The 27745-nt window shown below is 40.3% G+C and overlaps 1 protein-coding gene across 2 annotated transcripts; it reads right to left on the minus strand.

The window, feature by feature from the left end:
- Positions 1–1250: 1250 nt before the first annotated feature.
- On the minus strand, positions 1251–27260 carry TAF1A (TATA-box binding protein associated factor, RNA polymerase I subunit A). Of its 2 annotated transcripts, none has more exons than XM_058669200.1 (11): positions 27199–27260; positions 26128–26260; positions 23668–23837; positions 21155–21268; positions 17329–17527; positions 12621–12751; positions 11718–11876; positions 8576–8642; positions 7474–7597; positions 4285–4439; positions 1251–1651 (listed from the first exon to the last, which is right to left on the minus strand). In XM_058669200.1, exons 2-11 carry the CDS (start codon positions 26246–26248, stop codon positions 1539–1541), a joined length of 1353 nt encoding a protein of 450 aa, XP_058525183.1. In that variant the 5' UTR covers positions 26249–26260; positions 27199–27260; the 3' UTR covers positions 1251–1538. The 2 variants fall into 2 exon arrangements, with proteins under 2 accessions (XP_058525183.1, XP_058525184.1); XM_058669201.1 differs by having other exon boundaries at positions 26128–26250; positions 27199–27236.
- Positions 27261–27745: the final 485 nt, after the last annotated feature.

Below are 27745 nucleotides of genomic sequence, written 5' to 3' on the forward strand. Positions count from 1 at the left end.
CAAGGATGGTTGTCTGGGACATCTGGGTTGTTTCTGTGCAATGTCTGCCTGCTCTAGGGGCCCTCGCCTCACTCAGGGTTGAGATCACATTACCGTCTAGGAATAAGCTTTACTTTGTACAAGTGCCTTATATGTAGCAAGCCTATGATGCACATTTCTTGCAAAGAGGATGAACACTGGAGTCCCCAATTCACACAGTCCCACAACCAGTCGGAGGGGCAGCAGGCAGGAAGAGGGCTATGGGGACATGGGCTTACCTGCACTCACTCTCCCTTTTCTATCTCCACGGTTCTAGCCCACCCTGCTAAAGTTTCTCTCTGAGATACAGATGAAATATAAGCTGCTTCTTGTTCAGAGGCACACCCCTGGGGATGCCCTATGGGCTCCCCAGTCCCCAGCACAAACAGCCTTGACCAGAAAGTCCTCGAGAGAAACTTGTCTCCATCTTACAGGCACACACTCACAATGCCCTTGGTTACAAAAGCCCCAAAGAGTATTCAAACTACAAACTGCCTAATCCTGGCTTTCCAATTTGTCCTGCTCAGAATCATACCTAATTGGGTGCTGTTTACAACAAAAAATATGGCATCTGTGATTCATAGTGATGGTGCTGTTTCCACTGTGTTGTTTGCTTAAAGGTCAGATAACGTCACACTCTGGAAGCCTCGGATAGGAGGAGCAACACTTGGGCTCCTGTCAGCCAGGAAACTCAGGGCCACCCGGGCCTTCTCGGAAATGGGAAGCAACCATCGGGCCATGCAAGAATGGGCACATTCTCTCCTTTCATGTAAGACCTGGGACTATTTCTTACTCTTCTACTGACACACATTTATAACTCAATTTTCTTTCTGTCACGAAACAATACAGGTCCCCCTACTGTTCAAAGAATCAACACCCTGAGAGCCTGAGAGTACGCTTATTAAAATAGGTGACATTTCAGACAGTACTGCCCAATACTTGTGATAATAATTATGCCATAACTGATTGTACAAGAGGTGTTCAGTGTCAGTTCAGAATCTGTATTATGTGCAAAGTACTATGCTGCAAGAGAAATATCAGCAGACGACATGCTCTGAGAAGTATCGAGACAGGAGGAGGGGTCCTTCTATACTCATAATTTCCTTTCCAAAATTCCAACAGAACTTATCACCAAAATATTTCCTCGTGAAGCTAAGTCCAATACAGATCAATAAGAATCTAAAGAAAGAATATCAATTCAAGTGACAGTACCACATGGTGTATTTTATTACACAGTTTCAGAGAAAGATCTGCACATGGTAACTGCTGTAGTATTGTACTAATTAAACAAATGTTTTTCACTTTAAAAACTATTTCTTAATAAATGTTAGTGTTACAAACAAGAAAATACATACTTTCAAGGAGCAGACAGTGAAACTCTTTCTTTAGCAATAATTGAAAACAAAATACAAAAAATATACAAAAATAAATTTGTGTAGTTGTTAAGACAACAAATAAATATAAACATTAACCAATGAAATACTACTTGGTAGCTACTGTAAAATAACTAAATGTTATTATCAGTGTCCTGGTTTTACAATACTGTATTTTTTCACTGATTTCTTCATGCGCTTAATTTTTTTCCTTAACATCTGATGATCTTGTTTTGAGATGTATCGAAAATATCTACAACCTAGAGGGAAAAAAAAGTTTTAATACTTATTATCAAATTTTACATTTCTACATTTAAAAAATTTTCCTTCATCTCTAGCATACTAATGATAATGAAAACAGATTTACATTACTATACCAATATACCCTAAGCATTTAAATGTCATTAATGACTGAAATGTATACCTGTCAACATTTGAAGATGTTAGTGATCTCCTAAATTAAAACACATACTTTAGCTTATCTGCTACTCTCTGAAACCCTAGTTATAGAAGTATGCATGTTACATATTATAAATAGTCATATATTACATAAACCTTCTTCAAAAGCAAGCTACTATAATTCCCTTCCCAATGTCAGCTTGTAAATCAGACATAGGAGGAACATCTACAATTTAAAAAAAATGAAAAAAATAAAAAGCTATCTTTTAAAATTTTGGTGTTCAGGACTGGAAAAAAACACCAAAGGTGGGAAAATGTCACACATTTTCTGCTTCTTCAGCCATGTGGTAACTGTAACGCCGACAAAGGGGCTTAGCACTACGTAGTTTTATATTGCAAACAGAACGATCTATCAATACTGCAAAATAAAATAAAACGTCTGTAAGAAAACTGTAGGGCTGGCGTTGCGACAGTGCTGGCATCCCATAGGGCACTGATTCACATCCCGACCACTCCACTTCTGACCCAGTTCCCTGCTAAGGGCCCGAGAAAAGCAGCCAACGGTGATCCCACGTGCTTGGACCCCTAATACCCATGTGAGAGACCCAGAAGATGCTCCTGACTCCTGGCTTCAGTCTGACCCAGCCCCAGCTATTGTGGCCAGCCAGGGAATGAACTAGAGAATGGAAGAGTTCTCTGTTCTCCCTCTCTGTAACTCTTTCTGAAAATTCATTTCCATTACATTCTTGGCTTACTTCTAGGAAATTGCTAGGACATACTGTACCTTGAGGAATCATTTTATTAACCTAGAAAGCAGTATGCCAGCATTTCTAACACCTTAATAGCTGGATGCAAAGGTGTTTGGGTATCCCTAAAATAATTTCTGTTTCTGCTTTTAACTAGCCCTAACCTAGAAAGGGACTCACTACCACTCTAGTAAAAAAGAAAAGCCTGAGAAACAATGAAATTTTAATTTGGTTTAGGTATCCTAGAGAGTTAAGTCATAGACTACCAAGAAGCCAAAATTCCAAGGATCCAAGGACTTTCCAAAGAGAATCAGGCCTGGCTTGCTTTTAAGCAGAGTATGGGGGGGGGGGGGGCAGGCGGTGGAAGGCACAAAGCAATGACAGACCACAATTATCTGAATTCACTGAAGGAATGCTGGCAACCAGAACCAAGCAGAAAACTCCTACTGTAGGGTAGGTCCACTTTCAGGCCTGGTGACACCTGATAGTCAGGAAAAACTACAGAATGTGTAAGACACTTGGATGTAATGTTCACTGAACGGTTACAACAATTCTGGAAGCAAACGAGGACAGGTGTTCCAATATCCACTTCACTGAGAAGTTTCCCAAAGGGTGTCTGTCTGATAAAAGTTACAGGTGAAGAACTGGAAAGCAAATCCAAGTCTTTGGACACTGTGTAGACACCTAACATCTCCAACTACCTATGTTAGACAATTCTGTACTTAGGTCCAAGTTACACTTTTGTTCCTTTTCATCAGTGTATCAGATAGCAATTTTAAAATTTCCCAATTTATTAACTTCTTTCTTCCATGAAATCAGCATTTTTCCTGATCCCAGGAACTATCCTGATGACTGTGGGCACCTACTCTACAGCACTGTTACGGGAATGACACTGGTACAGGGCCATGGGGGCAGTGGCTCTCACACAAAACAGCCACTGAGAATACTAACTCCAAAATAAAACATACCCCAAGATAAGCCAAATCTCTTCAACAGATTATATATATATATATATATATATATATATATGTGAAAATAACTGTCTTGCAGCTATTAAAACACCAAAAATACAATCAGTAACTGCTGAAATACTCCCCAACAACAGATGGCTTTCTAGTAGAGTTCTTTGTCTGGTTTAGTCCTTTTCTTTCTGAACACATTTTGTACTTCCTGAACAGATTTTAGTTCCTGGCTATTTTTTTTATATTTCAGTGACACAAAGAGGTCATAGTTTTATCAGACAAAATGTACCATAAAGAAAAGATCACATTCTTTTGAAAGGACTTGCAATAAATTCAAGAAGGCATTGTTCCTCTGAAGGAGAGAAAACATTTCCTTCCTACAGGAATAGTTAAGTAAACATCAGATACAGTGCTAATAAATAAAACTGAGGTCAGTAAAGAATATTTTTGTACTTTCAGTGAAGTGGACAATATCAGTAAATTTTCTATACAGCACACTAAATGGCCACTCCCTGTGAAAGCAGGAGGCACCGGGTATCTTGAAGCCCTAACACTCAAGGCAGATCCTGCAGGCAAGCACCACAGAGAATATGAAATCACTGTTCTAACCCACAGAGGTTCCTGACAGGCACACTGCCTGGTTCCAACTCGGGATGCACTCTTCCCATTGGTGATAAACATTTCTTGGTGCACCTACCAAGCAGCTCTCAAATGCATGGCGTTCATATTATGTCATTTCAAAATCAGCCAGAAGCTTTGTCTAGACAAAAAGGAAAAAAAATCTACCTTTTCCTAACAGCATTCCAGCTACGAAAGCTTTCTCACAGGCCAAAGCTGTATCTTCTTTCCAATCACTTTTTGCCCAAAAGTAGCTAAAGTGAAAAACTGGCCACCAGTTCTTCCTGGAGTTCCACTCTTCTTGAACCCATGCACGGTGATTCCTGAAGAAGTCACAAAACGACGTCAGTCATGGGAATAAATTCACACTGTCAGAATTTATATTTAACTGTAGTCCGAGGAAAGACGACGAGGAAGATGTGTTCAAGCTAGCTTCTGAGCAAGGTCCTGGCATGGCAGAGGAGAGGTGGCAGCATCAAAGCACAAGTTTGTTCTCTTTGATCCTCACATTCCATCCTCAAGTAACCTCACCATTAGCTCATTAAATAGACTCAATATAGAGTCTATTGGCAGCACAGACTCTAAAGCCAGAATCCTGGATTCAAATCTCAGATCTTCCAGTTACAATCTATGGGGTCCTGGGCTTAACCTATCTCCAGGCCTCAGTTTCCTTATGGGTAGCATGATTAATGGTACCTGTCTCACAGCACTGTTACTGGGATTAAACTGCTACAATACTATGGGGGGGGGGGGGGAGCGAGATGGGGAGGGCTCTCACATAAAAGCAATTGAATAATGTCTATTACACAGTAACTATCCCAAAAATGTTAACTATCTCTCATTACTATGCATGTCACTCTAGAAGAGAGCAAAAGGCATAGTAGTTAAGACCCTACGTGCAGTGCTGCATCCCATTATCAGAGGGCCTGGTTCAAGTCCCAGTTCCACTCCCAAACTAAGCTTCCTGTTCATGGGTCTCCTGGGAGGTGGTAGGTAATGGAGCAAACTGGTTAGGCTCCTGCCACCTACTTAATACACCTGTCTTGGGTTCTGGGGTCCTTGTGTCAGCATAACCCAACTCCAGATGTTGCAGGCATTTGGGGGAGTCAATCCATAGGTGGAAGATATGTTTGTGTTTATATCTTTACCTCTACCATTTGAATAGGTAATTTATCTTTTTCTAGATATTTAAAAATATTTTTTAAATTTTATTTATTTATTTTTAAAGATTTATTTTTATTACAAAGTCAGATATACGGAGAGAGGAGGACAGACAGAGAGGAAGATCTTCCGTCCGACGATTCACTCCCCAAGTGAGCCGCAACGGGCCGGTGCGCGCCGATCTGATGCCGGGAACCAGGAACCTCTTCCAGGTCTCCCACGTGGGTGCTGTGTCCCAAAGCAATGGGCCGTCCTCAACTGCTTTCCCAGGCCACAAGCAGGGAGCTGGATGGGAAGTGGAGCTGCCGGGATTAGAACCGGCACCCATATGGGATCCCGACGGATTCAAGGCGAGGACTTTTAGCCGCTAGGCCACGCCGGGCCGTAATTTTATTTTTAATGATGTCTACACAGTTGCTCAGGGTGGGAAGGGTTGAGGATCAGGGGACTACAAGGGGAGAAACCATGCCCAGCCTCCCAACTGCCTCAGTATCAAGAATTGTTATCCAAACTAAGACTTCATTATTACACAAAAACTGAACACATAGGTTTTGACAGTTAAATTTAGCAATGCTGTTTATCAACAATTAAAAGGGCTGGTATTGTGGTACCACAGTTTAAACTGCTTCAAACACTTGCATCCAGCATCAGAGTACCAGTTTGAGTACTGGTTACCCTGCTTCTGTTTTCAGCTTTTTGTTAATGTGCGTAAGAAGGAAATACAGACTAATCCAAGTGCATGAGCCCTTGCCACGTGTGTGGTAGACTAAGTGGAGTTTCTGGCTCCTGGCTCAGGCTTGACCCAGACCTGACTACTGTGGCCATTGGGGAGTCAATCAGCAAATTAAAGATTGAAATGTCTCTCTCTGTGAGATAGAGATGCCTTTCCAGTAAGTAAATAAATAAGTAATCTCTTTAGAAATAACTTAATCGAGCACACACTTATTTAGCACCTGTGTTTTCCCAAGGATAGAACCTTCAGAGGTTCAAAAATTCATAGTACATTTCTTGGCTTTCAAGCATCTTACATATCTGGTAGGGGTTTATATCGTTCTTCAGGCATGGAAAGAGATTTATAGTAAGTCTGCCAACAAATCACACTGCCATGATCAAACTGTCTGTCCCCCCAAAATTCATTATGCTAAAACGAATCATCAGCATGCTGCCATTTGGTGTACCTGGAGGGTAATTAAGTCATGAGAGATAAATGATGAATCTGATTAGTGTCCTTATAAAAGAAACCTTGGGGAGCTGCCTTCCTCCCTTTCATTACACCATCTGAGAACACAGTAAGAGAATAAAGTCTGTGAACAGGATGCTGCCTTGCTGAGACACCAAATTTGCACATGGACCCTGCACTTCCCATTCTCTCTAGAACTCTAAACAAAAATAAATCTACATTGTTTGTAAGGTACATAATTTATGGTATTTTGTTAACAATAGGCCAAATAGACTAAGAATCACGAAAAACCATTCTATAAGCAGCACCATTCTATCTTCAAAGCCAAGTCATTTCTTAATCTTGATGCAACTTTGTACTGATACTAAGTTTCCTAAGCAAGTGAACTGCCTACAGCAGTCACTCAATGCTTAACGAAGGGGATTTGTTCTGAGAAATGTGTCATTAGGTGATTGCATACCAAATGCACTGACACAAACTAAGATGTCTATGATATCACCAGGTGATAAAATCTTACGGGATCACTGTCACACATATGGTCTGTTTTGGACCAAAACACCGTTTTATGGTATTTAATAAACTTTGTATTATGGTATGTTTTAAACATGTACATTACTATGGAATTAATATATATTTTGGGAACAAATGGTCCATGATGATGTTGAGAGGCTGAAAGGAAGAGCGTTTCCCATGTGAGCACAGACATGGGTGACACTCCTGAGTACCACAGACAATCAAGTTCACAGCTGACAGTGTTAAGCAAAGAGTTTGCAAATAACACAGGTTTATTACCTAGCAGTACTGTGCTAACAGAGTACTTACTTCATTAGCACAAAAAATCCTGATAGAACTTCTACCTGTTATGTTTATTTGTATTTCCTTTCTTTGGTATCTTTAGAAGAAAATAGCTGAAGATATTGTTCAAGAAATCCAAATTGCAACTGAAACAGGTGACAGGTATTAGGAAATATTACTTATAATGGCCTAATAATAAATGCCATGTATCTCATACTTACTGCATTAAAATCTGCTTCAGATATTTTGCCAAATATTTCCAAGCAGTTACATTCTTTGTGCACCCAGCAAAATCTAAGACTCCAAACAAAACTTCCAACCCCAGTTTATGGTGTTCTTCGTTTTCTGTAATGGTCATAAAAGCTCAAGTTTATATCTTATTGAATACACAAAGCTAAAAATATATACACAACTGATAAAACATGAGGGAATCCTAAGTCTTCTAGTTTGGTTAAAATTCACAGTTTATTATAACACAGTTCATTTAATGAGGTCTGGGGTGTGATCCCTACATAGGCTCGATTCCTCCACTTACACTGACATTACTGAAAGCGCTTGCTGTATTTGGACATTTTTCACCTTTTCTCTCAGGAAGATTTGTAAGTCTTGGTAACAACTGGGAAATTGTAAATATCATTTTTATACTGGGCTGAAGCCCAGTAGACTCAAATGAGGTGAATTATGCAAATACTAGTAATTTTTTTTTTTTTTTGCTAAATATTGTTAAAGCAAAGTTAGACATTCCCCACCATTTTTTTCTCTCCCTGTAAAGGGCCAGGTAACAAACAGTGTATGTTCTGCAAGCCCCATAGTCTCTATCACAACTACACAGTTCTGCCATCACAGTGCCAAAGCAGCCACAGATAATACATAAATGAATGAACTCCAACAGAACTGACTTATAAAAACAGGGAAGGGGTGGACCAGTCCATGGGCCATGGTTTACTGAACCCTATTCTGAACCCATGTTTGAATAGGAAAGTATAAAACAGGAATTAGGAGCCAGTGTGTAGCATGGCAGGCAGTCATCACCTGCCATGCATTAACCCATACTGATACCAGGTCAAGAACTATCTGCTCCACTTCCAATCCTGCTCTCTGCTAACATGCCTGGGAAAGCTGCGAAAGATGGTTAACTCTTGCTTGGGCCCCTGCACCCAGATGGGAGACCTGGAAGAAGCTCCTGACTTCAAGTCTGGCAGTCCCAGCCACTGTGGTGATCTGGGGAGTAATCAGCAGATGCAACACTTTCCTCTTTCATTCTCTGTAATGCTGCCTTTCAAGCAAATAAAAATAAATTAAAAAAAAAAAAAAAAAACTTACCTGATTTTCTAAGTAATGTATGGAATTCTAACATCAGCTTATGAGATGGTACAATTTGATACAAAATCTGAAAGAAAGAATAATCTTGCAATTTTTGTACACTGAAAAGGCAATTCTCAAATTTCAGCTTGCTTTCTTATTGCCTAGTGTGCTCTGTGTAAAGGAATTAAGGATTTAGAAAACACCTTGCTTTTATCCATTTTAAATCTGGGTATAGAATGTATTCTAATACTAATTTTTAAAAATCTCAGGCAACAAGATAGAGGACTTGAAAGAAATGTGTGGGGGAGGGTGTTTGTTGTTGTTTATCTTTTTTCTGTTGATTTTTTGGGCTCCATACACACACATATATTGCTTACCACATGACTGAGGAAAAAAAAAATAAAGGGAAAAATAATACAAAAAATATAGGCTTGATATTTATCAATCAGAAATCACAGAATATTTTAGAGATTGTGTTCTGAAACACTGTACACTAAGATTATCAGCAAATATCTTCACCTTTTTTTACACAACACAAATAAACACTTTGAAGAAATGAAGGGCTTTTAAAATAAATATATAAAAATGAAAAAAGTAAGATGTAGTATAAAATTATATTACTTATTTTAGCAATTTAATATTAGAAATCATTCTAGATCATGGCACAAAGGATGAAGCCACTGCTTGCAACACTGCATCCCACAGGAGTTCCAGTTCCAGTCCCAACTGCTCCACTTCCAATCTAGCTTCCTGTTAATAACCCTGGGAAAGCAGTGTCACCAACCAGGGAGACCTGGATGGAGTTCCAGGCTCCTGGTTTCAACACAGCCCAGTTCCAATCATTATGATTTGGAAATGAATCAGTGGAAGGTTTCATTTGTCTTTTCAAATAAGAACAGCAGAAACAGGACGCAGAAGAGAAACAAGAAAATCAAGAAAGAAGTGGAAGTGGAAAAACAGGAAGGGGAAAGAGGAATGAAAAGAAGGAGGAAAAGAAGAAAAAACCAGAAGAGCAGGAAGAACAAAAATGATAAGGATGAAGACAGAAAGAAAAACAAAGCAGGAAATGCAACAACAACAAAAAAGCAAATTCTTTTTTTATAAAGAAAAAAGAAGAAATGAACTAATTCTGCTCTCTCAAGTATTTGGTCATATGCTGAAATAATTTCCAACAAAATGAAAAGTAAATTTTGTTAATAACAACTAGGGCCGGTGCAGTAACGTATCATGCTAATTCTCTATTAGTGCCAACATGCCGTATGAGCAACAGTTTGTGTCCAGGCTGCTCCACCTCTGATCTGGCTTCCTGTTTATGGCTTGGGAAGCAGCGGAGGTGGCCCAAGTCCTCAGATCCTTGTACCCATTTGGGAGGCCTGGGAAGAAGCTTCCATCAGCTCAGTTCTGACTGTTTAAGCCATTCAGGGAATGAACCAGTGGATGGAAGATCAGTATTTCTCTCTTTCTTCTTCTCTCTCTATAACTCTGCCATTCCAATAAAAATAAATAAACACATAAATAGGACCTGGTGCAATGATTCATATAGCTAATCCTCCCCCTGCAAGTGCTGGCATCCCACATGAGCACCAGTTTTTGTCCAGGTTGTTCCACTTTGAATTCAGCTCCCTGCTGATGGCCTGAGAAAGCAGCAGAGAATGGCCCAAAGCCTCAGGTGCTGGAGACCTGGAAGAAGCTCCTGACTTCAGACTGGCTCAACTTTGTTCTTTGCGGCCATTTGGGGAATAAACCAACAAAAGGAAGATCTTTCTGACTCTTTTTTCTGTAAATCTGCCTTTCCAATAAAAATAAATCTTTAAAAATATACATATAAACCAACATCAACAATAAAAATCCAGCCAGCCATTGTGGTCATTTAGGGAATGAACCAGAGGACAGAAAATTCACTCTCCCCTGCTTCTTCTCTTGTAATTCCACCTTTCAAATACAGAACTAAAAAAAAAAAAATTTAAGATATATTTATTTTATTTGAAAGACAGTTACAGAGAGGCAGAGGAAATCTTCCATCCATTGGTTCATTCCCTAGATGCCTACAATGGCGAGGGCTGAGCCAGTTTGGAGCCAGGAGCTTTATTTGGGCTCCCACAAACGGAGCGGAGACCAAAACCTTCAGGTCGCCTTCTGCTGCTTTTCCCAGGCCATTAGCAGGGAGCTAGATCATAAGAAGAATATATTCAATGCCACTAAATTATAAACTTAGACATTCTAATTTTACATTGTACATATTTTATCATGATAATAAAAATGCTCAAGCAATATTATACATTACAACACCATGAAATGTTTATGTATACTGTTAATATTACATGTACTAAAAACTCTGAAACATTTTAGAAATAAACTAAACATTTAACTGAATATACAAACATGCCATGTTCATCTCTGGCATTAAGATGTCAGATCTCCCAACACAGAAGTATAGATGGAAAATCTTTGAAAAAAGTCTTATAAAAACAGAAAAACAGCAGCACCTACATATGGCCAACTGATTTTCAACAAAGTTACCAACAGAGAAAGATATCAATGGGGAAAGAGCAGCATTTTCGATAAACAGTGCTAGAAGAACCATCTGGAAAAAATAAACTTTGTCACTTAGAACTCAATGCTACACACAAAAATTACCTAAATATCAAAAACATAACACATTGTGTAAGATCCTATTCACATGAAATTCTTCAGGATGTAAAATTAATTTGTAGCCACAAAAAAGCAGATGAGTGTTTGCCTGGGGACTGCAGTGTACAGGGGATTGGTTTTATAAGGAAACAAGGCATTTGGGGGAGAGACAGAAATGTTCTTAATCTTAATTATCATGGTTATATGTTTTATATATTTGTTAAAATGCATGCAGGCACACTTACTATATATAAATTATTTCAAAAAAGTTGGCCTTCACAATACATTAACACAGAGTTTTCAAACAAGAGTGGAAACGGGTTTCCTAAAGACTGAACTCTACTCAGTCTTGGGCAATAGGAGCCAGCAGACACAGGACCTTTCTCTGTCTCCCTCAGAGCACTGTCCAACTAGTGTGATTTTCAGTGGACGCTATAACAGTTGAAAAGCAATGACCTGTCTGTGTTTTAACATAGACCCACCCACACACATACAAAGCTGTTCAAACATGGAGCTAAAACTTCCATACCTTTAGCACACTTAGCAGTTTCGCTCTTGGTGCCTTCTCCCTCTTCAGGAAGTTGTACAAATAGATATGGGCATTTGGATTTGAGGGAAACTTGTCATCATATGCATAATTAGTGAGGACCTTTCGGGCTTCTTCGTGATCACCACGAAATTCCAGCATCTATACAGAAGTTGTAACATCTTAGATAAATCATCTGACAGCCATGGAAAGGGCAGCTTAACTCTACTGCTGAATACAAAACTGACAAACAGGGCCACGCAGAGAACAACAGGAATGCTAACTTTTGCTTCCACTAGCATGTTATAACATCCATGCAACAATAAAGGTCTTTCCTTTACAACAGTGTTATTAAAATACACAATTTTAGAAATTATTTCCTGGCAATAGATTGCCACATGGCATTCACAAATTTTCACAAATTATTATAAAAATTTATTCCTAGGGTCCAATGTCAGAGCTGTATTTTCATGAATAAAAAGACATTTTTTAAATAACAAGACATTTTTATAAACTTCCTAAAAGCCATTTTTCTTAGTTCCATGTACTCTGGCCTAGTTCCAGATTTTGTCTTCTAAATTCTACCAAATCATTAAAAAAAAATCTTTCTGCTTTTCTTTTAACAAGAATAATACAGATTGACATTTAAAACTTTACTGTTATTTTATATATTTTGGACCTGATGAGTTATCCATGAGTTACGGGGAAAATAAATAAGAGAAACATTTATATTACACAAAATTTCTGTAAATAGGAAATATTCAAACTAAAAACAGACACTATGGTAGGCAGGGGCAGTTACAAGCTCCATTAGGCTCCTTCTGCTGAGACAAGATTAGGTAAGTGGTCTTTGTATAGGTTTATGACAAAATGGACATAATACTATTTTATAAAAAGTCTACATACCTCTACATAACTCTTGACAAATGGGTCCCAAACTCCAGGAGTTTTAAGCAATGCACACAGACTTGCAGATGTCTTGCAACTGAGGCTGAGCACATTCCGGGTTGCAGCGCCATAAGAGTAATCATTTTTATCTGTCCAAAGATGAAAATTTTTAATAAACATGGATGAAACTGAGGCATGTGCAATGGCACAGTAGCCTAATCCTCTGCCTAGGTGCTGGCATCCTGTATGGGCACTGGTTAAGTCCTGAATACCCCACTTCTGATCTAGTTCCCTAATAGCTTGTGAAAGCAGCAGATGGCCCATATGCTTGGGTCCCTTCCTCCACAGGGGAAACCTGGAAGAAGTTCCTGATCCCTGGCTTCAGACTGACCCAGCTATGGCCATTGCAGCCATTTGGGTATGAACCTGCAGATGGAAGATTTCTTCTGTTTCTCATTCTTTTTCTCTCTCTCTCTCTCTCTAACTCTTCCAAATAAAAAAACCTTTAAAAATAAACATGGATCTGATCTGAATAAAGATTTTTAAATAGTTAATAATAATAGTAATAATTCAAGGCATTGTGGAGGACCAGTAATCACATAACTTCCCATGAGAAAAGCTCAGATCCTGACAACTTCATCACTGGATTCTGATAAACATTTCAAAACATATACCAATCCTTCACACACTCAGAACATAGGGAACATTCCTGACCCCAATATTATTGATACCAAAATGAGTCAAAGACAATACATGAAAAAAGATCTTTATCTCTGATGAAGATGAATGCAAAATCCTCAACAAAAATGGTAGAAAACTAAGTCTAATAAAAAAATTACACACCCCATCTATGAAGTCAAACTTAGCCCAACAAATAAAAATTCAACGGCATAAATAAAATAAAGCTGTCCATTTAAATCGAAATAACAGAAAAAAAACCACATCATGATCTCAACAGATACAAAAAAGCAAGACAAAAATTCAATAAGCCTTCATAATGAAAACATTCAACAAGATCTTCCTCAATCTGTTAAGTATCTGAAAACATCTAATTAATGCCAAACTTAAATCAGAAACAAAACAAAATTTTCTCTTCTAGTATTTCTGGTTTTTTATACTGAAGTAAAAAACAAAACAAAAAAAATAAATAAAAGGCACCCAGACTGAAAATGAAGACCATTATTTGCATATGACATTGTCATGTACATACAAAACCCTAAGAATTCACTAGGAACTAATCAGAATACATAAATGCACTAATGAAAAACAAGACAACTTATAGCTTTACACACTTCAAGAAAGAATGTAAAATGGTGCAGCTACTCTGAACAGTCTAGAACAGTTACATTACCCAGTAATATCACACGTCAGTAAATACTCACATATGAAAAAAATTTTCACATGAATGTTTAAAGCTATATTATTCATCTAGGCAATGGCTCCATGGATGTTCATTTTAAGTGTATTTCTCACATCACAAATTTGTTTTATATACTTCTTTTTCACATACTTCGTAATTGTAAAGGTTTAAAAGGAAAATTACTTAGCTTTAAAAGTAACAGCTAACCAAAACACAAAACAAACCAAAGAGGCACTGGTATTTTTCATACCAATGGGTCAATTTTTATATATGTATCAGTATGAGCTTGGGAATGAGACAGGAAAATACATAAGAAATTAAGAAATGACACGGAACATTCTTTTAAAAAGGAAAAAGATTAGCATGTAGATCCATGATTAACCCTTTATAACTAAGAAGGTTTCCAGTCCCCAAGTACACCAAACCCAATCAAGAAAGAGGCATGGCAGCAAGGACAAAGCCCAAACTGCCATTGGGCATGCACACATGCACGGTCCTTAGGTGCTGGTTATATACAACTTGTCCTTCTATTCTCATTAAATAGACATTTTAAAATTATTTTATTCATTCAAGTTTCCCCCTGTTGGTTCACTCCCCAAATGCACCTTAAGGCTGGTGATGGACCAAAAGAAAGCTGGAAGCCAAGAACTCTAGGTCTCTCCAAATGCCTGCAATGCTGTGGGCTGGGCCAGGCCAAGACTAGAAGACATGAAATCGAGATCTCCCACATAAAGTGGCAGGGACATCACTTCCCACCTCTCGGGATCCACAATGCAGGAAGTTGAAGCCAGGAGCAGTTAAGGATCAAACACAGGAAACCAGAAAGGGGACACAGCTTTCTTAACTATTTGACCAAATAACTACCCCAAATGTATATTTTAAGCAAAAGATCATCAAAAAGTTTCACGGGGCTGGTGTCATGGCTCAGCAGTGAAGCCACTGTCTATAATGTTGGCATCTCTTATGGGCACCAGTTTGCGTCACAGCTGCAATCCTGATCCAGTTCTTTGCTAATATACTGGGAAAGCAGCAGAAGACAGCACATGTCCTTGGGCTACTGCACCCACATGGAAGTGCTGGATGGGGTTCCAGGCTCCTACCTTCAGCCTGGCCCAGCCCCAGCCATTGATGGCCATTAGGGTAGTAAACCAGCAGACAGAAGTTCACTTTCTCCCTCTCTGTCTCTGTCACTCCGTCTACCAAATAAATAAATCTCTTCCAAAAATTATCCTATTATCCTATTTTCATTTGTTGCTACTGAACAAAGTACAAGCTACAGAAAGGTATTGAGTCATCTACCTATAGCAGTAACAGTAAATATGCCATGTTCCAACTACTTTAATCATCAAATATTTGCATGACTTGTAACCAACCCTATGCCAAGAAAGCACATATTGACTTTATAATTGATCTAATCAAGTTCGGCCAGCAAGCACTTTTTTTAAAAGAAATATTATGCAATAAACTATGGCAAAGTAAAAGCAGAACAGAACAGATATGTGGTGTTGAAAGGGTGCTTTGTTTAAATGAGAAGGAACAACCTAAACCACATCTGAAAGAAGTCAGGATCATTAAAAAGCAAGAGATGCAGAGCTGATAAAGATGAAGACATTGACAATGCAGCTGACTTACTGGAAATAAGGCAGAGGAATGACAAGATCACCAAGACAAGTGCCTCGGGAGAGATCAACGACAGGGAGAGGGAAAGGAATGGAGATCAGTAAATCTACACGCCCAGAGACCAAGAAAATACTACTTATCACATAAGGATAATAAGGAAACACTTCTTACCATATACCGAGATAACACCTGGAGTGAAACTTGGATGGAAGTTATGAAAAACAGAAACGGGTTAGAGAAACTAGCCTGTAGCTTCCCCCTAGAGAAAGCATGGGAGAAAACTAGAAAAGTTGAAGATACAGCGAGTCCTACAGCTTAGAAGAATGCACATCTAGGGGGCACAAGATGATATTACCACAAACAGGAACACACTTTTGGAACTGAGTGGCCAATTTCTGGCATAGTCAGTAAGTCAAGAAAACCTTCCATTGTAACCTTATATTGAAATGAAATGACTTTAACATGACCTAGTCTTTGAACTTGTTAGATTCTGAGAAATAAAACTAAATTCTACTCCACATAGGGGAAAAAAAAAGGTTTAAATACATACATATATATGTATTACATATAGCACGTATTATAAGTATAAAGACTATAAGCTTTCTCAGAAATTGACAAAGATCTTGCATTGGCCAAACTCCAGCCAGGCTCTTCAGAGACCTCTCTGGGGCTAACTTCAACACTGACCTACAAAGACTTGAACAAGCATGAAGATAATTTCTAACGGCTCAAGGTCACAGCCCTAGGATGACAACAGTCCACCTTCAACCAGTAACCTGACAAGGTTACTGTTGGTTCCAGTTCACACACAAAGACAGGGGCTCATCTATCAATTGCCATGGGAGGGTGGGAGTTCACTGTCCATAAGCTCAGGGACCACACGGTTTTAACATAGACCAACTCGCCTTTCTGTTTTTGAAACTTTCCACTTCCCTGATTCTAGTCAAGGCTTCAACATACTGCCAACCCCTTCATTTTCCTCTGAAAACACCAAGTCACTTTTCACAAACTGAAATGGAATTTAGCTTCTTTCCCTTAGTATGAATATCTAACTATGTTTATCTTTGACAAAACTATGGTTTAAAAAAAAGCAATAGGTTGGGCCAAGGAAGTGGCATAGCATCCCATATGGTCCCCTGTTGGCATCCTGGCTGCTCCACCTTCCATTCAGCTCCCTGCTTACAACCTGTCAAAGTAGAGAAGGATAACCCAAGTCCTGGGAAACCTGGAAGAAGTTTTGCTTCCCAGCTTTGGATCTGCTCAGCTCTGGCCACTGCGGCCATTTTGGGAATGAGCCAGTGGAGGGAAGACTTTCTATCTCTAATCTCATCATAAATTCTGTCTTTCAACTGAAAATAAATAAATCTTAAAACAAACAAACAAACAAACAAACAAAAACAAGGCAATGGAAGCTAACACCAGGGCATGTAGGTTAATCCTCTGCCTGCAGTCCTAGATGTCCCATTTCCTAATCCAACTTCCTGTTATTGCACCTGGGAAAGCAGCAGTGACGGTCCAGATCTTTGGGCCCCTGTATCCATGTGGGAGACTCAGAAGCTTCTGCCTCCTGGCTTCCAGCCCAGCTCCAAACATTATGGCCATCTTGCAAGTGAACCAGTGGATGGAACACTCCTCTCTCTTTCCCTCTCCTCTTCTCTCTCTATACTCTGCCTTTCAAATAAATAAATAAGCCTCTGCACTCATTCTCAATTATCCTAAGAAAAAGATTTATTTATACTCACTCACCAAGCTTTGATAATTCCATCTTCTTTTCTGACCAAGCATAATAATCCAAAAGCCCTTTGTAGGCCTGAACAAGGTTGATTAATGTTTCCTGGGAAGACGACTTTTCACCATATCTCCATGTCTCTGCCTGAGTGAGGTTTCTGTTTGCATCCTCCAGCATTCCATGATGTACAAGATACAATGCATGTTGTAAGGAGATCTGCAATAGTAAGACAAAGCCCACAGGCATTTTAGTCATTGGACAGGGACGACTCGAAAAGACCAGTAAATACATGACATCTGCTGGGCTAAGACTTTGGTAGCATAGAAATAACAGGACACTGCCCAGCCATCAACATTCTCCACTTAACAAAGAGGAAAGATACAGGAAACAATACTCAAGATGAGAGCTAAATTATGCAAAGTCACAGTGTGATACAGTCAAAGAATAGAGGCTTTGAAGACAGTGTCTTGGCTTGGGTGTCATTTAAAAGCTAAATGAACTAGGCAAGTTACCCACTCTTTGCTAGTCTTGTCTTTGTGAGTCTCTTCTGTTATATGGAACAATCATGATTAATTCTCCAGAAGGGTTAAGGAGATAGTAACATCAGTGCCTGCTTTGTTAACAGCATTAACAAATGCTAGGCATAGCTTTAGCTCACATGGAAAGGACCAATGGTTTCCTATTACAGGAGGCACACTAAAAAATACGCAAGAATGAGTATTCCAAGAAAGGATGACATTAGTGAGAATACAATGAAACACATGGGTACAGCCAGATCACAACATTCAATGTTCTCATTTCAACCTACTGCAATGATTTCCCACTAATCCCAATCCCTCCCCCTTGCAATCCACATTCCTGTGGCTACAGAAGAAAGCACATTTTGCTACTCATTTGCATAAAAGCCTCCAATGGCTCACACTGCCCTCAGGATAAAACCCAAGCTCCACAGGTAAGGCACATGGGGCACAGCCAACCTCCTCTGTCTTCCATCAAAGTGATGGAACCAAAGCATGGGTCAAGGGCCAAGAGTCTTTATTACGCCCTGCCATGCCAGACCACTCTTTCCCCTAGTCTGCCTAATGAACCCTACTCATTTTTGCTTTTATTTTTGTTTAATTATTAATCATCACTTTCTATCTTTTCCTGGTTCACTCAGTCTCAAAACTCTCCAATTTCAGAGCTACATTACTACCATAGTGCCTGCAACACTTTATCCCACTTAAATGTCCCTTCTACTTCAATATCTCTATCTACGAATGCGTTGGCTGGGAAACTGCAAGGGCTTTCTATTTATTCTAATTATCACCCTGAGATGCTAAAAAAAAAAAAAAAGAAATTCCCTTCCAGACTTTTTACTTGAATTGAGTATATTGTATGAGAAACAAAACCAATTAATTTACTTAAAACTTTAAACCATCATATAGCTATCCAGGTTCTTCTTGGGGAAGGAGAAGACACACACAACATAAAGGCAGGCGTTCCTTCCCCCCTGGAAGGCTCGTCCTTGCATGGAAACAGAAGCTGACTCCTCTTTATTCCCATGCTTCTAGCATGTAAGTACTCTTAGATATCGAGAACTTGTTTTCTTTTTCTAAATTGTCATCTTAAAAAAACCTAAACTGGGGAAATCTGTTTTCAAAATCAGAAAGTGGCAGAAATACAAAATGGTACAACCATAGTAGAAAACAGTTTAGCAATTCTTACAGATGTTTAACATAGAAATGGAGCACAAAGAATTGAAGACAGGGACTGAAACATTAACCTCAATCCAATGATCATTGAGACATGATTCACAACAGCTAAATACAAAAGGAACACAGCAGATAGACGGATAAGCAAAAGGTGACAATCTGAATAATACTCAGTCATAAAAAGAAATGAAGTTCTGATGCGTGCCACAACATGAATAAATCCTGAAAATGTTATGCTAAATGAAACAGGACACAAAGGACTCCATTTATATCTAGAATAGACAAAATCAGACACTGAAAACAGACTGGAGGTCCAGAGGGGCTGGGGGGGGGGAGAGAATGGAGAATAGGTAGTTATTGCTTAATGAGTACAAAGTATCTGTTTGAAGTAACAAAGTTTTCAAAACAGTGGGACTCTTGGAAAAACAATGGGTATAACTGTAATATAACTACAATGTTACTGAACAGCATACTTGAAAATCATTAAAATCAGGAGGGGGAAGACAAAGAAAATGGTTAAAATCATGTTTTATGTTACACATACCTTATGACAATAAAAATTTAGGAAAATTTAAAAATTAAAAAAGAAACTTTAAAAAGAGTCAGAGAGTAGACAATTTTAGGTTTCAGCTTCCAGCTAATGTTCCTGCATAAAGTAGCAGAAAATGGTCCAGGTATTTGAGCCCCTCCATCCACATGGGAAACCTAAATGAGACTCCTGGCCACTGTGGCCATTTATGAGGGAACCAGCCCATAGAAGACCACAGAAGACTGGTATCACTCTCTCTTTGTAACTCTTTCAGATAAATAAATCTTTTTTTTTAAAAAAAAGCATAGTCACAAATTGGATAATAATGAATGTGGCTACATTACAATAAAACTCTATGCTCACTAAAAAAAATTGAAAGCTATACATCTTTTAAAACTTTATTGAGGGGTTGGTATTGTGGTAGAGGACAGTAAGCCATCATCTGTGATGCCAGCATCCATATGCGTGCTGGTTTGACACCCAGCTGCTCCATTTCTGATCTAGCTCCCTGCTAGATATGTAGCAAAAAAACAGAAGAAAATAGCTCAAGTTCTGAGGTCCCTGCAACCATGTGTGAGACCTGGCAACACCTCCTGGCTTCAGCCTGGCACAGCTGTGCCTTTGCAGCCATCTAGAGAGTGAAGCAGTAAATGAAATCCTTGCTCTCCCTCTTTCTGTGATTTTCAACTAAATAAAAACAAATCTTATAAAAGAAAAAAAAAACTTTATATTAAAAAATTGGGGGCAAAAATACACCAGAAAAAGAGGGAGATACACTATTTGTGAATGCCTCACTACCTTCAGACAAGACTTCACTAGCAACCAGGTCTATGGTGCAGTGGGCTAAGAAGCTGCTGGGAAGCCCACGTCCATATTTCAGTGTCCGAGTTCAAGTCTCGGTATAGCCTCCTACCAACTTCCTACTTATTCTCACTGCACTCTGGTAGGTGGCATCTGATGCTCCAGGACTTGGGTCGCTTCCATCCACATGGCTCAGGTACTTGAGTCCCTGGGAGCCTGACTGAGCTCCAGGCCCTTGGCCTCAGCCAATGTTCCTGCAGGCATCTGCAGAAGCAGTAGCAGAGAGAGCACCATGTCGCTCTTTGTTTCTATGCCTTCAAAATGAAAATAAAAACATAAACAGTTTTGTAAAAATAAATGTTACAAAAATAAAGACTTTCATTGGAGAATATATGAATTTGGAAAGAAGGTTCCACTTAAACACAAGGAACACTGAAATATTTTCGTGTCTTTAAATTGCCTATTTAGCTCTCTATTTTTACTAAAAAAAAAAAAAAATCCCCCCCCACACAACCAACTCTCAGCTCAAACGCTGAAGTGAACATATGAGAACGTGGCCCACTGACATAATGAAATGTAACTGCTCTCTCTGGTTTGGACAGCCAGAGAGACCCAGATGCAGTATCTTCACCTGACAACGTGACAAGTGACTAGAAACCAGGAAGTAAGGTTCTCATAACGCTTTCCGGAAGTTCAACTTCTTCACCCATACACCTTACCCTCTGTCCCACACTTTCTACATTATCTTCCATATAACAAATACAGGCAACTTTGAACATGAACACTGAAAACATGAATTCACAAAACTGACATTCTCACCTTTAAATAATTCAAAACACCAATATTTTTCATCCGGTCGGCAAAGGTATTGAAAGTCTCCACATTGCTTTTGGGATGATAAAACAGAATTTCACTTCCAAGCTTCCAAATAATCTGTCAAAGCAGAAATTACTACCGAAATGTGATTTCTTATTTTATCAAATTTCTGCCTACAAGGTTTTTTTCCTACTGATCACAACATTTTTTTAAAGATTTATTTTTATTGGAAAGGCAAGACATACAGAGAGAAGGAGACAGAACGATTCCCCCGTCCACCAACTTACTCCCCAAGTGGCTGCAATGGCTGGAGCTCAGCAGATCCGATACCAGAAGCCAGGAACCTCCCCTGGGTCTCCCACACAGGTGCAGGGTCCCAAGGCTTTGGACCGTCCTCCACTGCCTTCCCAAGCCACAAGCAGAAAGCTGGATAGAAAGCAGAGCAGCTGGAACACAAACCAGCACCCACATGGGATCCCAGCGCATGCAAGGTGAGGGACCCAGTCACCAGTCCATCACACCAGGCCCTGATCACAACATTTTATAACAATCTGCAATTGCTTTCCCTAGAGATTATGTCAACTGTACTTGAACTCCGCCTAGTAAAATTAATATTATATCTGATGTGACCAAGTATTTTCAATTGTTTAAACCAGAATACTAGATAAACATAACAGTGCCATTAAGTTAGTGGTCTAGAGGCAGTTATAACAGGTAATTAGCACAGGAGGAAGAATATTAAGGACAGTTTGGGTCCCAGCTTCTTACCACTACTGGCTTGATTACTAGGCTCATCTTTATCACTTGTAAAATGAAGGCAATGGATCTGATGTTTCCTGAGATTCCATCAATACTGACTATTAATTCTATATTTAGAATGTCAAATTAAAATTTTCCTTCACCTATGGGCACATCTTAATGAAAAACAGTTTCTCCTGACAGCACCAAACAGAACTTGAAGGTCTTCCTTTTTCATGGGAGTAAATGTCTATTTCTCTTACCCCAATTTAAAGTATTTTAACAAGACTCACCTTCCCAACTCAAAAACAGGCCTCTAGATTTCACTTGTAGAATACCAAGTTACAGTATTTGGACCCTTAAAGAAAATTCAAGTTATTCTTAAACCCAGTTGTTAAAAATAAATATTATAAGTAATCAGACCCAGGTGAGGTAGGACTGGGGTGAACAGAAAAACGTATATTTTTAACAAAAGCCAAGATGACTGTCTGGAAACCACTAACCAAATTCTTTCATTTTAGGGCACTGTGCTATGGCACAGTTCTGGCAGCATTGGTTTGAGTCCTGGCTGCTCCACTTTCAATCTTGCTCCCTGTTACTGCGCCTTGGAAGGCAGGAGAACATGGCTCAGGCTCTTGTGCCCCTGCCAATTTCATGGGAGAAATGGATTTCTAATCCACTGACCCAGCCCTGCCCACTGCAGCCATTGGGGAATGAAACAACAGATAGAAAATCTCTCTATCCCTGTCCCCTCTTCAATCTCTGTATGCTTACCTGTCAAATAAGCAATCTTAAAAAAAATTATTTAACAAAACAAAATCTGGACAGAGTTTATAACTTGTCCAGTGATGTACAGATCTACGTAGCTTTTGTTCCTAAACTAAATATTCAATGATTATATTTTTTCACATTTCTTGGGTGCCTTATGTATAATTAAGTGGTGCTGTGGTTACGTTATTAGTAAAAGCTATCTAAGACATTCATGTAAATTTATGTGTAAATAAACTTTTACCAAACAGATTTAATAGTATATTCCAGGTACTGCTTTATCTATGCCCCATGAAATTTGCATTCCAGGTCAGAGAGAAAACAATAATCAAGAAACATGATGACTGAATTGGAAAGTTTTATGGAAAAAGAATCAACAATATTGGATGATATTCTGCCAACTGTGCCTTCAGACCAGATGGTCTCCCCAAGAAACCGTTGAATGTATCTGGACAATAAGATGCTGGACTCTATGCTTTGGATCAACTTGGCTCTGGCCATCTTGGCCATTTGGGGAATGAACCCATGGACAAAAGACCTCTTTGTCTCTCTCCGTAAAATCTTCCAGCTACAAACAAATCTTTAAAAAAAAAAGTTCAATTTAAACAGATCAACTGTATTATCTAATTCAGTCTCAACAGAACTGAGGCCACCCTAAAAAAGCATTACTCTAGTTGGGAAGAACTCTTTTAAGGAGTTTTGTTGAAATACAGCAGAAAACCAGGACACACCCTGTAAAGCAAGTGGCAGTCAAGTGAACATTTTCAGACAGGAGAAACCACAGCCCACAGAGTAGGGAAAATAATGAGACAGGGAAATGAGGAGGAATAACTGGAATGAATGGATGAATACTAGGGAATCTGAGAATTAAAGAGTTCAGACTACAACAGGTTAAAAAAAAAAACTGTTCAGATACAAACTCTCCACCTAAAACTACTTGTAGTAACTTTGTTCATTTGATCCTACTGCTGAGTTCTGCTGGAGGGAGATCAGACTTGAAGTCTGTTTACCTCTGGTGCAGCCTGCTTTTTGTAGGTATCTGAATCTTCCAAGGTCTGAAAATAACTGTGCATGTATTCTGCAGCTTCCTGCCACTGGTGCTTCAGCAGAGCCGCTTGGATAAAACCCAGGCAAGTACTTGTTGTCACGGCAAAATCCTTCTTCCTCTTCCCTCCGATCACTACAAAGAAGAAAGAGAAGACCCTTTACTCACAGTAACTTCAATCCAAGTATTCAAACAGTTTCCTTCTGATAAGCAGGTTTCATAAGCTGAACAGTAGGAACTGTAGATCCCAACCCATTCCCACTACTAAAGCCAGCTTCACTGGGAAAAATTCTCCCATACTATCAACTACTTCCAACGAATGTTTCTGAAAATTCACTGTGATATCTTGGGCTACCAGAGTCACATATTCAATCTGCGACTTATACCTAATTCATTCATCATTTCTGCCTTGCATCGAACAATCTGCAGAAAACCTAAGAAGCCCTCAAAGGACACACCCAGGAACTTAAAACAAGCAGAGTCATTCCAGGCAAGGCTACCAATGTGCTGAAACCCTAAATGGATTTCTGTTTATTGCAAGACCAAGTTCAAGATATTCAATTATATCAAATGCAAATGGGATTAAAACAGTTAAAGATAATGACTTTTTTTTTTTTTAAGATTTATTTGTTTTTATTACAAAGTCAGATATACAGAGAGGAGAAGAGACAGAGAGGAAGATCTTCCGTCCGATGATTCACTCCCCAAGTGAGCCGCAACGGCCGGTGCTGTGCCGATCCGAAGCCGGGAACCAGGAACCTCTTCCGGGTCTCCCACGTGGGTGCAGGGTCCCAATGCATTGGGCCGTCCTCAACTGCTTTCCCAGGCCACAAGCAGGGAGCTGGATGGGAAGTGGAGCTACCGGGATTAGAACCAGCGCCTATATGGGATCCCGGGGTGTTCAAGGCGAGACTTTAGCCACTAAGCCACGCCGCCGGGCCCAGACACTGACTTTCATACCTCTGAAACACTGACAACCCCATGCTAACAGCATTTAGGCTGGGACCTATACTTCGGCATAGCCAGCAAAGCCATTGCCTGGGGCCCCAGCAGCCCATACGGGCACTGGTTGAAGTACCAACTGTTCCATTTCCAATCTAGCTCCTGTTAGAGCACCTGTGAAGGCAGCAAACGATGGCCTCAGTCCTGGGTCCCACACCCACACGGGGGACTGGAAAGAAGCTTCAGGCTCCTGGCTTAGGTCTGGCGCACCTCACTGTTGTGATCACTTAGGGAGTGAACCAGTGGATGAAAGACACCTCTCTCTTTAACTCTGCCTTTCAAGTAAATAAATCAATAGTTTTTTAAAAAGATCATTTGGGATTAGTAACAAGCATATAGGGAATTTATCCCATCGAAAAAACTGCATATGTTAAGCACTAGTAAAAATGGGGAAAATAGCTTTTCAAAAAATTTACTGACTGGGCCCGGCGGCGTGGTGGCCTAGCGGCTAAAAGTCCTCGCCTTGAAGGCCCCGGGATCCCATATGGGCGCCGGTTCTAATCCCGGCAGCTCCACTTCCCATCCAGCTCCCTGCTTGTAGCCTGGGAAGGCAGTTGAGGACGGCCCAAAGCTTTGGGACCCTGCACCCGCGTGGGAGACCTGGAAGAGGTTCCAGGTTCCCGGCTTCGGATCGGCGCAGCATCGGCCCGTTGCGGCTCACTTGGGGAGTGAAACATCGGATGGAAGATCTTCCTCTCTGTCTCTCCTCCTCTCTGTATATCCGGCTTTCCAATAATAATAAAATCTTTTAAAAAAAAAAAAAATTTACTGACTTACTTGAAAGTCAGGGCGAAAGAGACAAAATCTTCCAGGCACTGGTGCACTCCCCAAATGGCCAACAACCAGGCCTGGGTCATGGCAAAGTCAGCAAGCAGGCTCTCCATCCTGGTCTCCCACATGAGGGGCAGAGGCCCAAGTACCTTAGGTCATCTTCCGTCACACTCCCAGGAGCAGTCATAACTGGTCCTGTAACTCTCTACGGAAAGCCAGCTTGGCAAGTCAGCTTGGCAAGTTGCCTTTTGACCCACTGTGCCACAACACCAGCCCCAACAGATCTCTGAAAGTTATTACACGATCATTTTTGCCTGGAATTATTTCACTGCAATTCAACAGAAACTTCCTGGCATATGCTCCTCAGTGGCAGAATTTGTACCTTCTTCACCTGAGTCCTCAATATTCTGTAAAGTCAGAGATACAGGCACTCATCAAGTATTACTGGAAAAGTGTATCAACCATAAAATAAACTGTCCCATTTCGAAAAAAAAAAAAAAAAGTTTCTTTCTAAGATTTGCTTATGGCCTAGTTAAAAAAAAAAGTCTTGCATATTTCTATCTAGAAATTGAACCAGTTTAATTATTTATATTGTATCCATACTGAAGCTTACCACCTCCCTTCACTGCAGAGAGCATGTCAGACCACTTACCCACAGTTTCTACCAGCTTTTGAAGCCAAGGATAATGCATTCCAGTACCGGCAAGCACGGCCGCTTCCCCCTGCTCATCCTCCGATGCTGGCCTTGTGAATTCTTCACTGAAATCGCTCATACCTATTCCAAACTGAGAAAGTCAGTTACTCTCTGTACACTGTAGCCCCCATGCTTTGAAGGTACACAGATAAACAGCTGTGTCTTATAAATATCACTTGATCACAAAATTTCATCGTACCTACTACTCCTTTTCAAGTCAAAAAAAATTGTTTAACCATATTAGCAACAATCCACTAAAAAAAAACAAACAGAACTATTGTTTGAAGCACACACAAAGATAAATAACATACTACCTATTTTTTAAAAATCAGGTCTAGATGAGTAAAAACCAAATGTAAAGAAAAGTATAAAAACTACAATAAAAATAGTGGTAGTTCACATGTATTGGGTTTTTATTATAAAAGTATACTTACTACACAGTGTGCTAGTTACTTAGATGGTAGAAATTGAAAATGGCCTAGAAAAACAACATCGAACCACGTGGCAAGCAGAAACTGGGCATGTGAGGGGGAGGGGCGTGAAAGGCAGGCAGACCCGAAGGTAGGGCTGGGAAGGCAGAGATGTGGCATGCCCAGCGGGGACTTCATCCCCCAAGGATGCTTGGGCCGGACCCCTGTCGGGCCCCACGTTAAAGTGCTTGCCAAGCTGCCTTCCAGACTTCTCCCCACACGCCGCCTTGGGCGCAGTCCCACAACGCTGGTCTAGTTCGGACATCTTTCAAGTGGGTCCGGATCCTTGCCTTGGAGCTCTAATTACTGACTCTGCCGCAAACGTTGTCCACCGTACAGCCAGAACAAACATTTTAGAGGCAAATTCGGTGGTTGGTAGCACGAGTTTAAAAGAACACCTGAATCTACCGCCTAAAGAAGTCATTACACAAATCTCCCCCTTCCCAAGTCTTCAGACCCAATGGCGTCCCGCTGTTGCCACGGTAACCCAAGTTTTTCCCATTTTCCCCTTCCCTCCGCCGGTATCAGGGCATGAGAACACAAACGAATCCCAACACACCTGGGCCCTCGCCACTTCCAACGCAGAAGCCAGGAAAGACCTCCCCGGTACTTACCGGCCTGGGGGGCCAGAGCTCGTCGGTGAAGCCGAAGTCTGGCGGCTCCGGGGCCTTCACGGGAAGCCTCGGCGCAAACGCGAAGCGCCAGCGCTGCCGCTGAGCATGCGTGAAACCTGCCGGGGGCGTTCCCGAGGCGCAGACTCGGCCCCGCCTCCAATCCCTTCAGGGCCCGCCCCCAGGCCCCGGAAGTGGTTTGGGAAGTGCCTGAGGAGAGCCGCCCTCCCAGTGGTGTGTCCAGTTCTAGAAATGAGAAACTTTCATTGGAAATGGAGATGGCGATGAAAGAACAGAGGGTGGACGCCGAGCGCGGTAAAACAAAACAAAACAAAAAAAGCAAAATGTCACTTTGAGAAATTGGCTGTCTGATGGCCCGTTGATGTGTGCGCCGCGCGGTCCAGCTGTGGCTCTCACAGGTCAATACGTGCCTCGTCTTTGCGACCTTCGAAGTTCTCTTCTGTTTTAGCAGTGTTTCTAGGAGTTAATGATACA

This window comes from Ochotona princeps, chromosome 10 (assembly GCF_030435755.1).
Source record: "Ochotona princeps isolate mOchPri1 chromosome 10, mOchPri1.hap1, whole genome shotgun sequence".
Classification (NCBI taxonomy): domain Eukaryota; kingdom Metazoa; phylum Chordata; class Mammalia; order Lagomorpha; family Ochotonidae; genus Ochotona; species Ochotona princeps.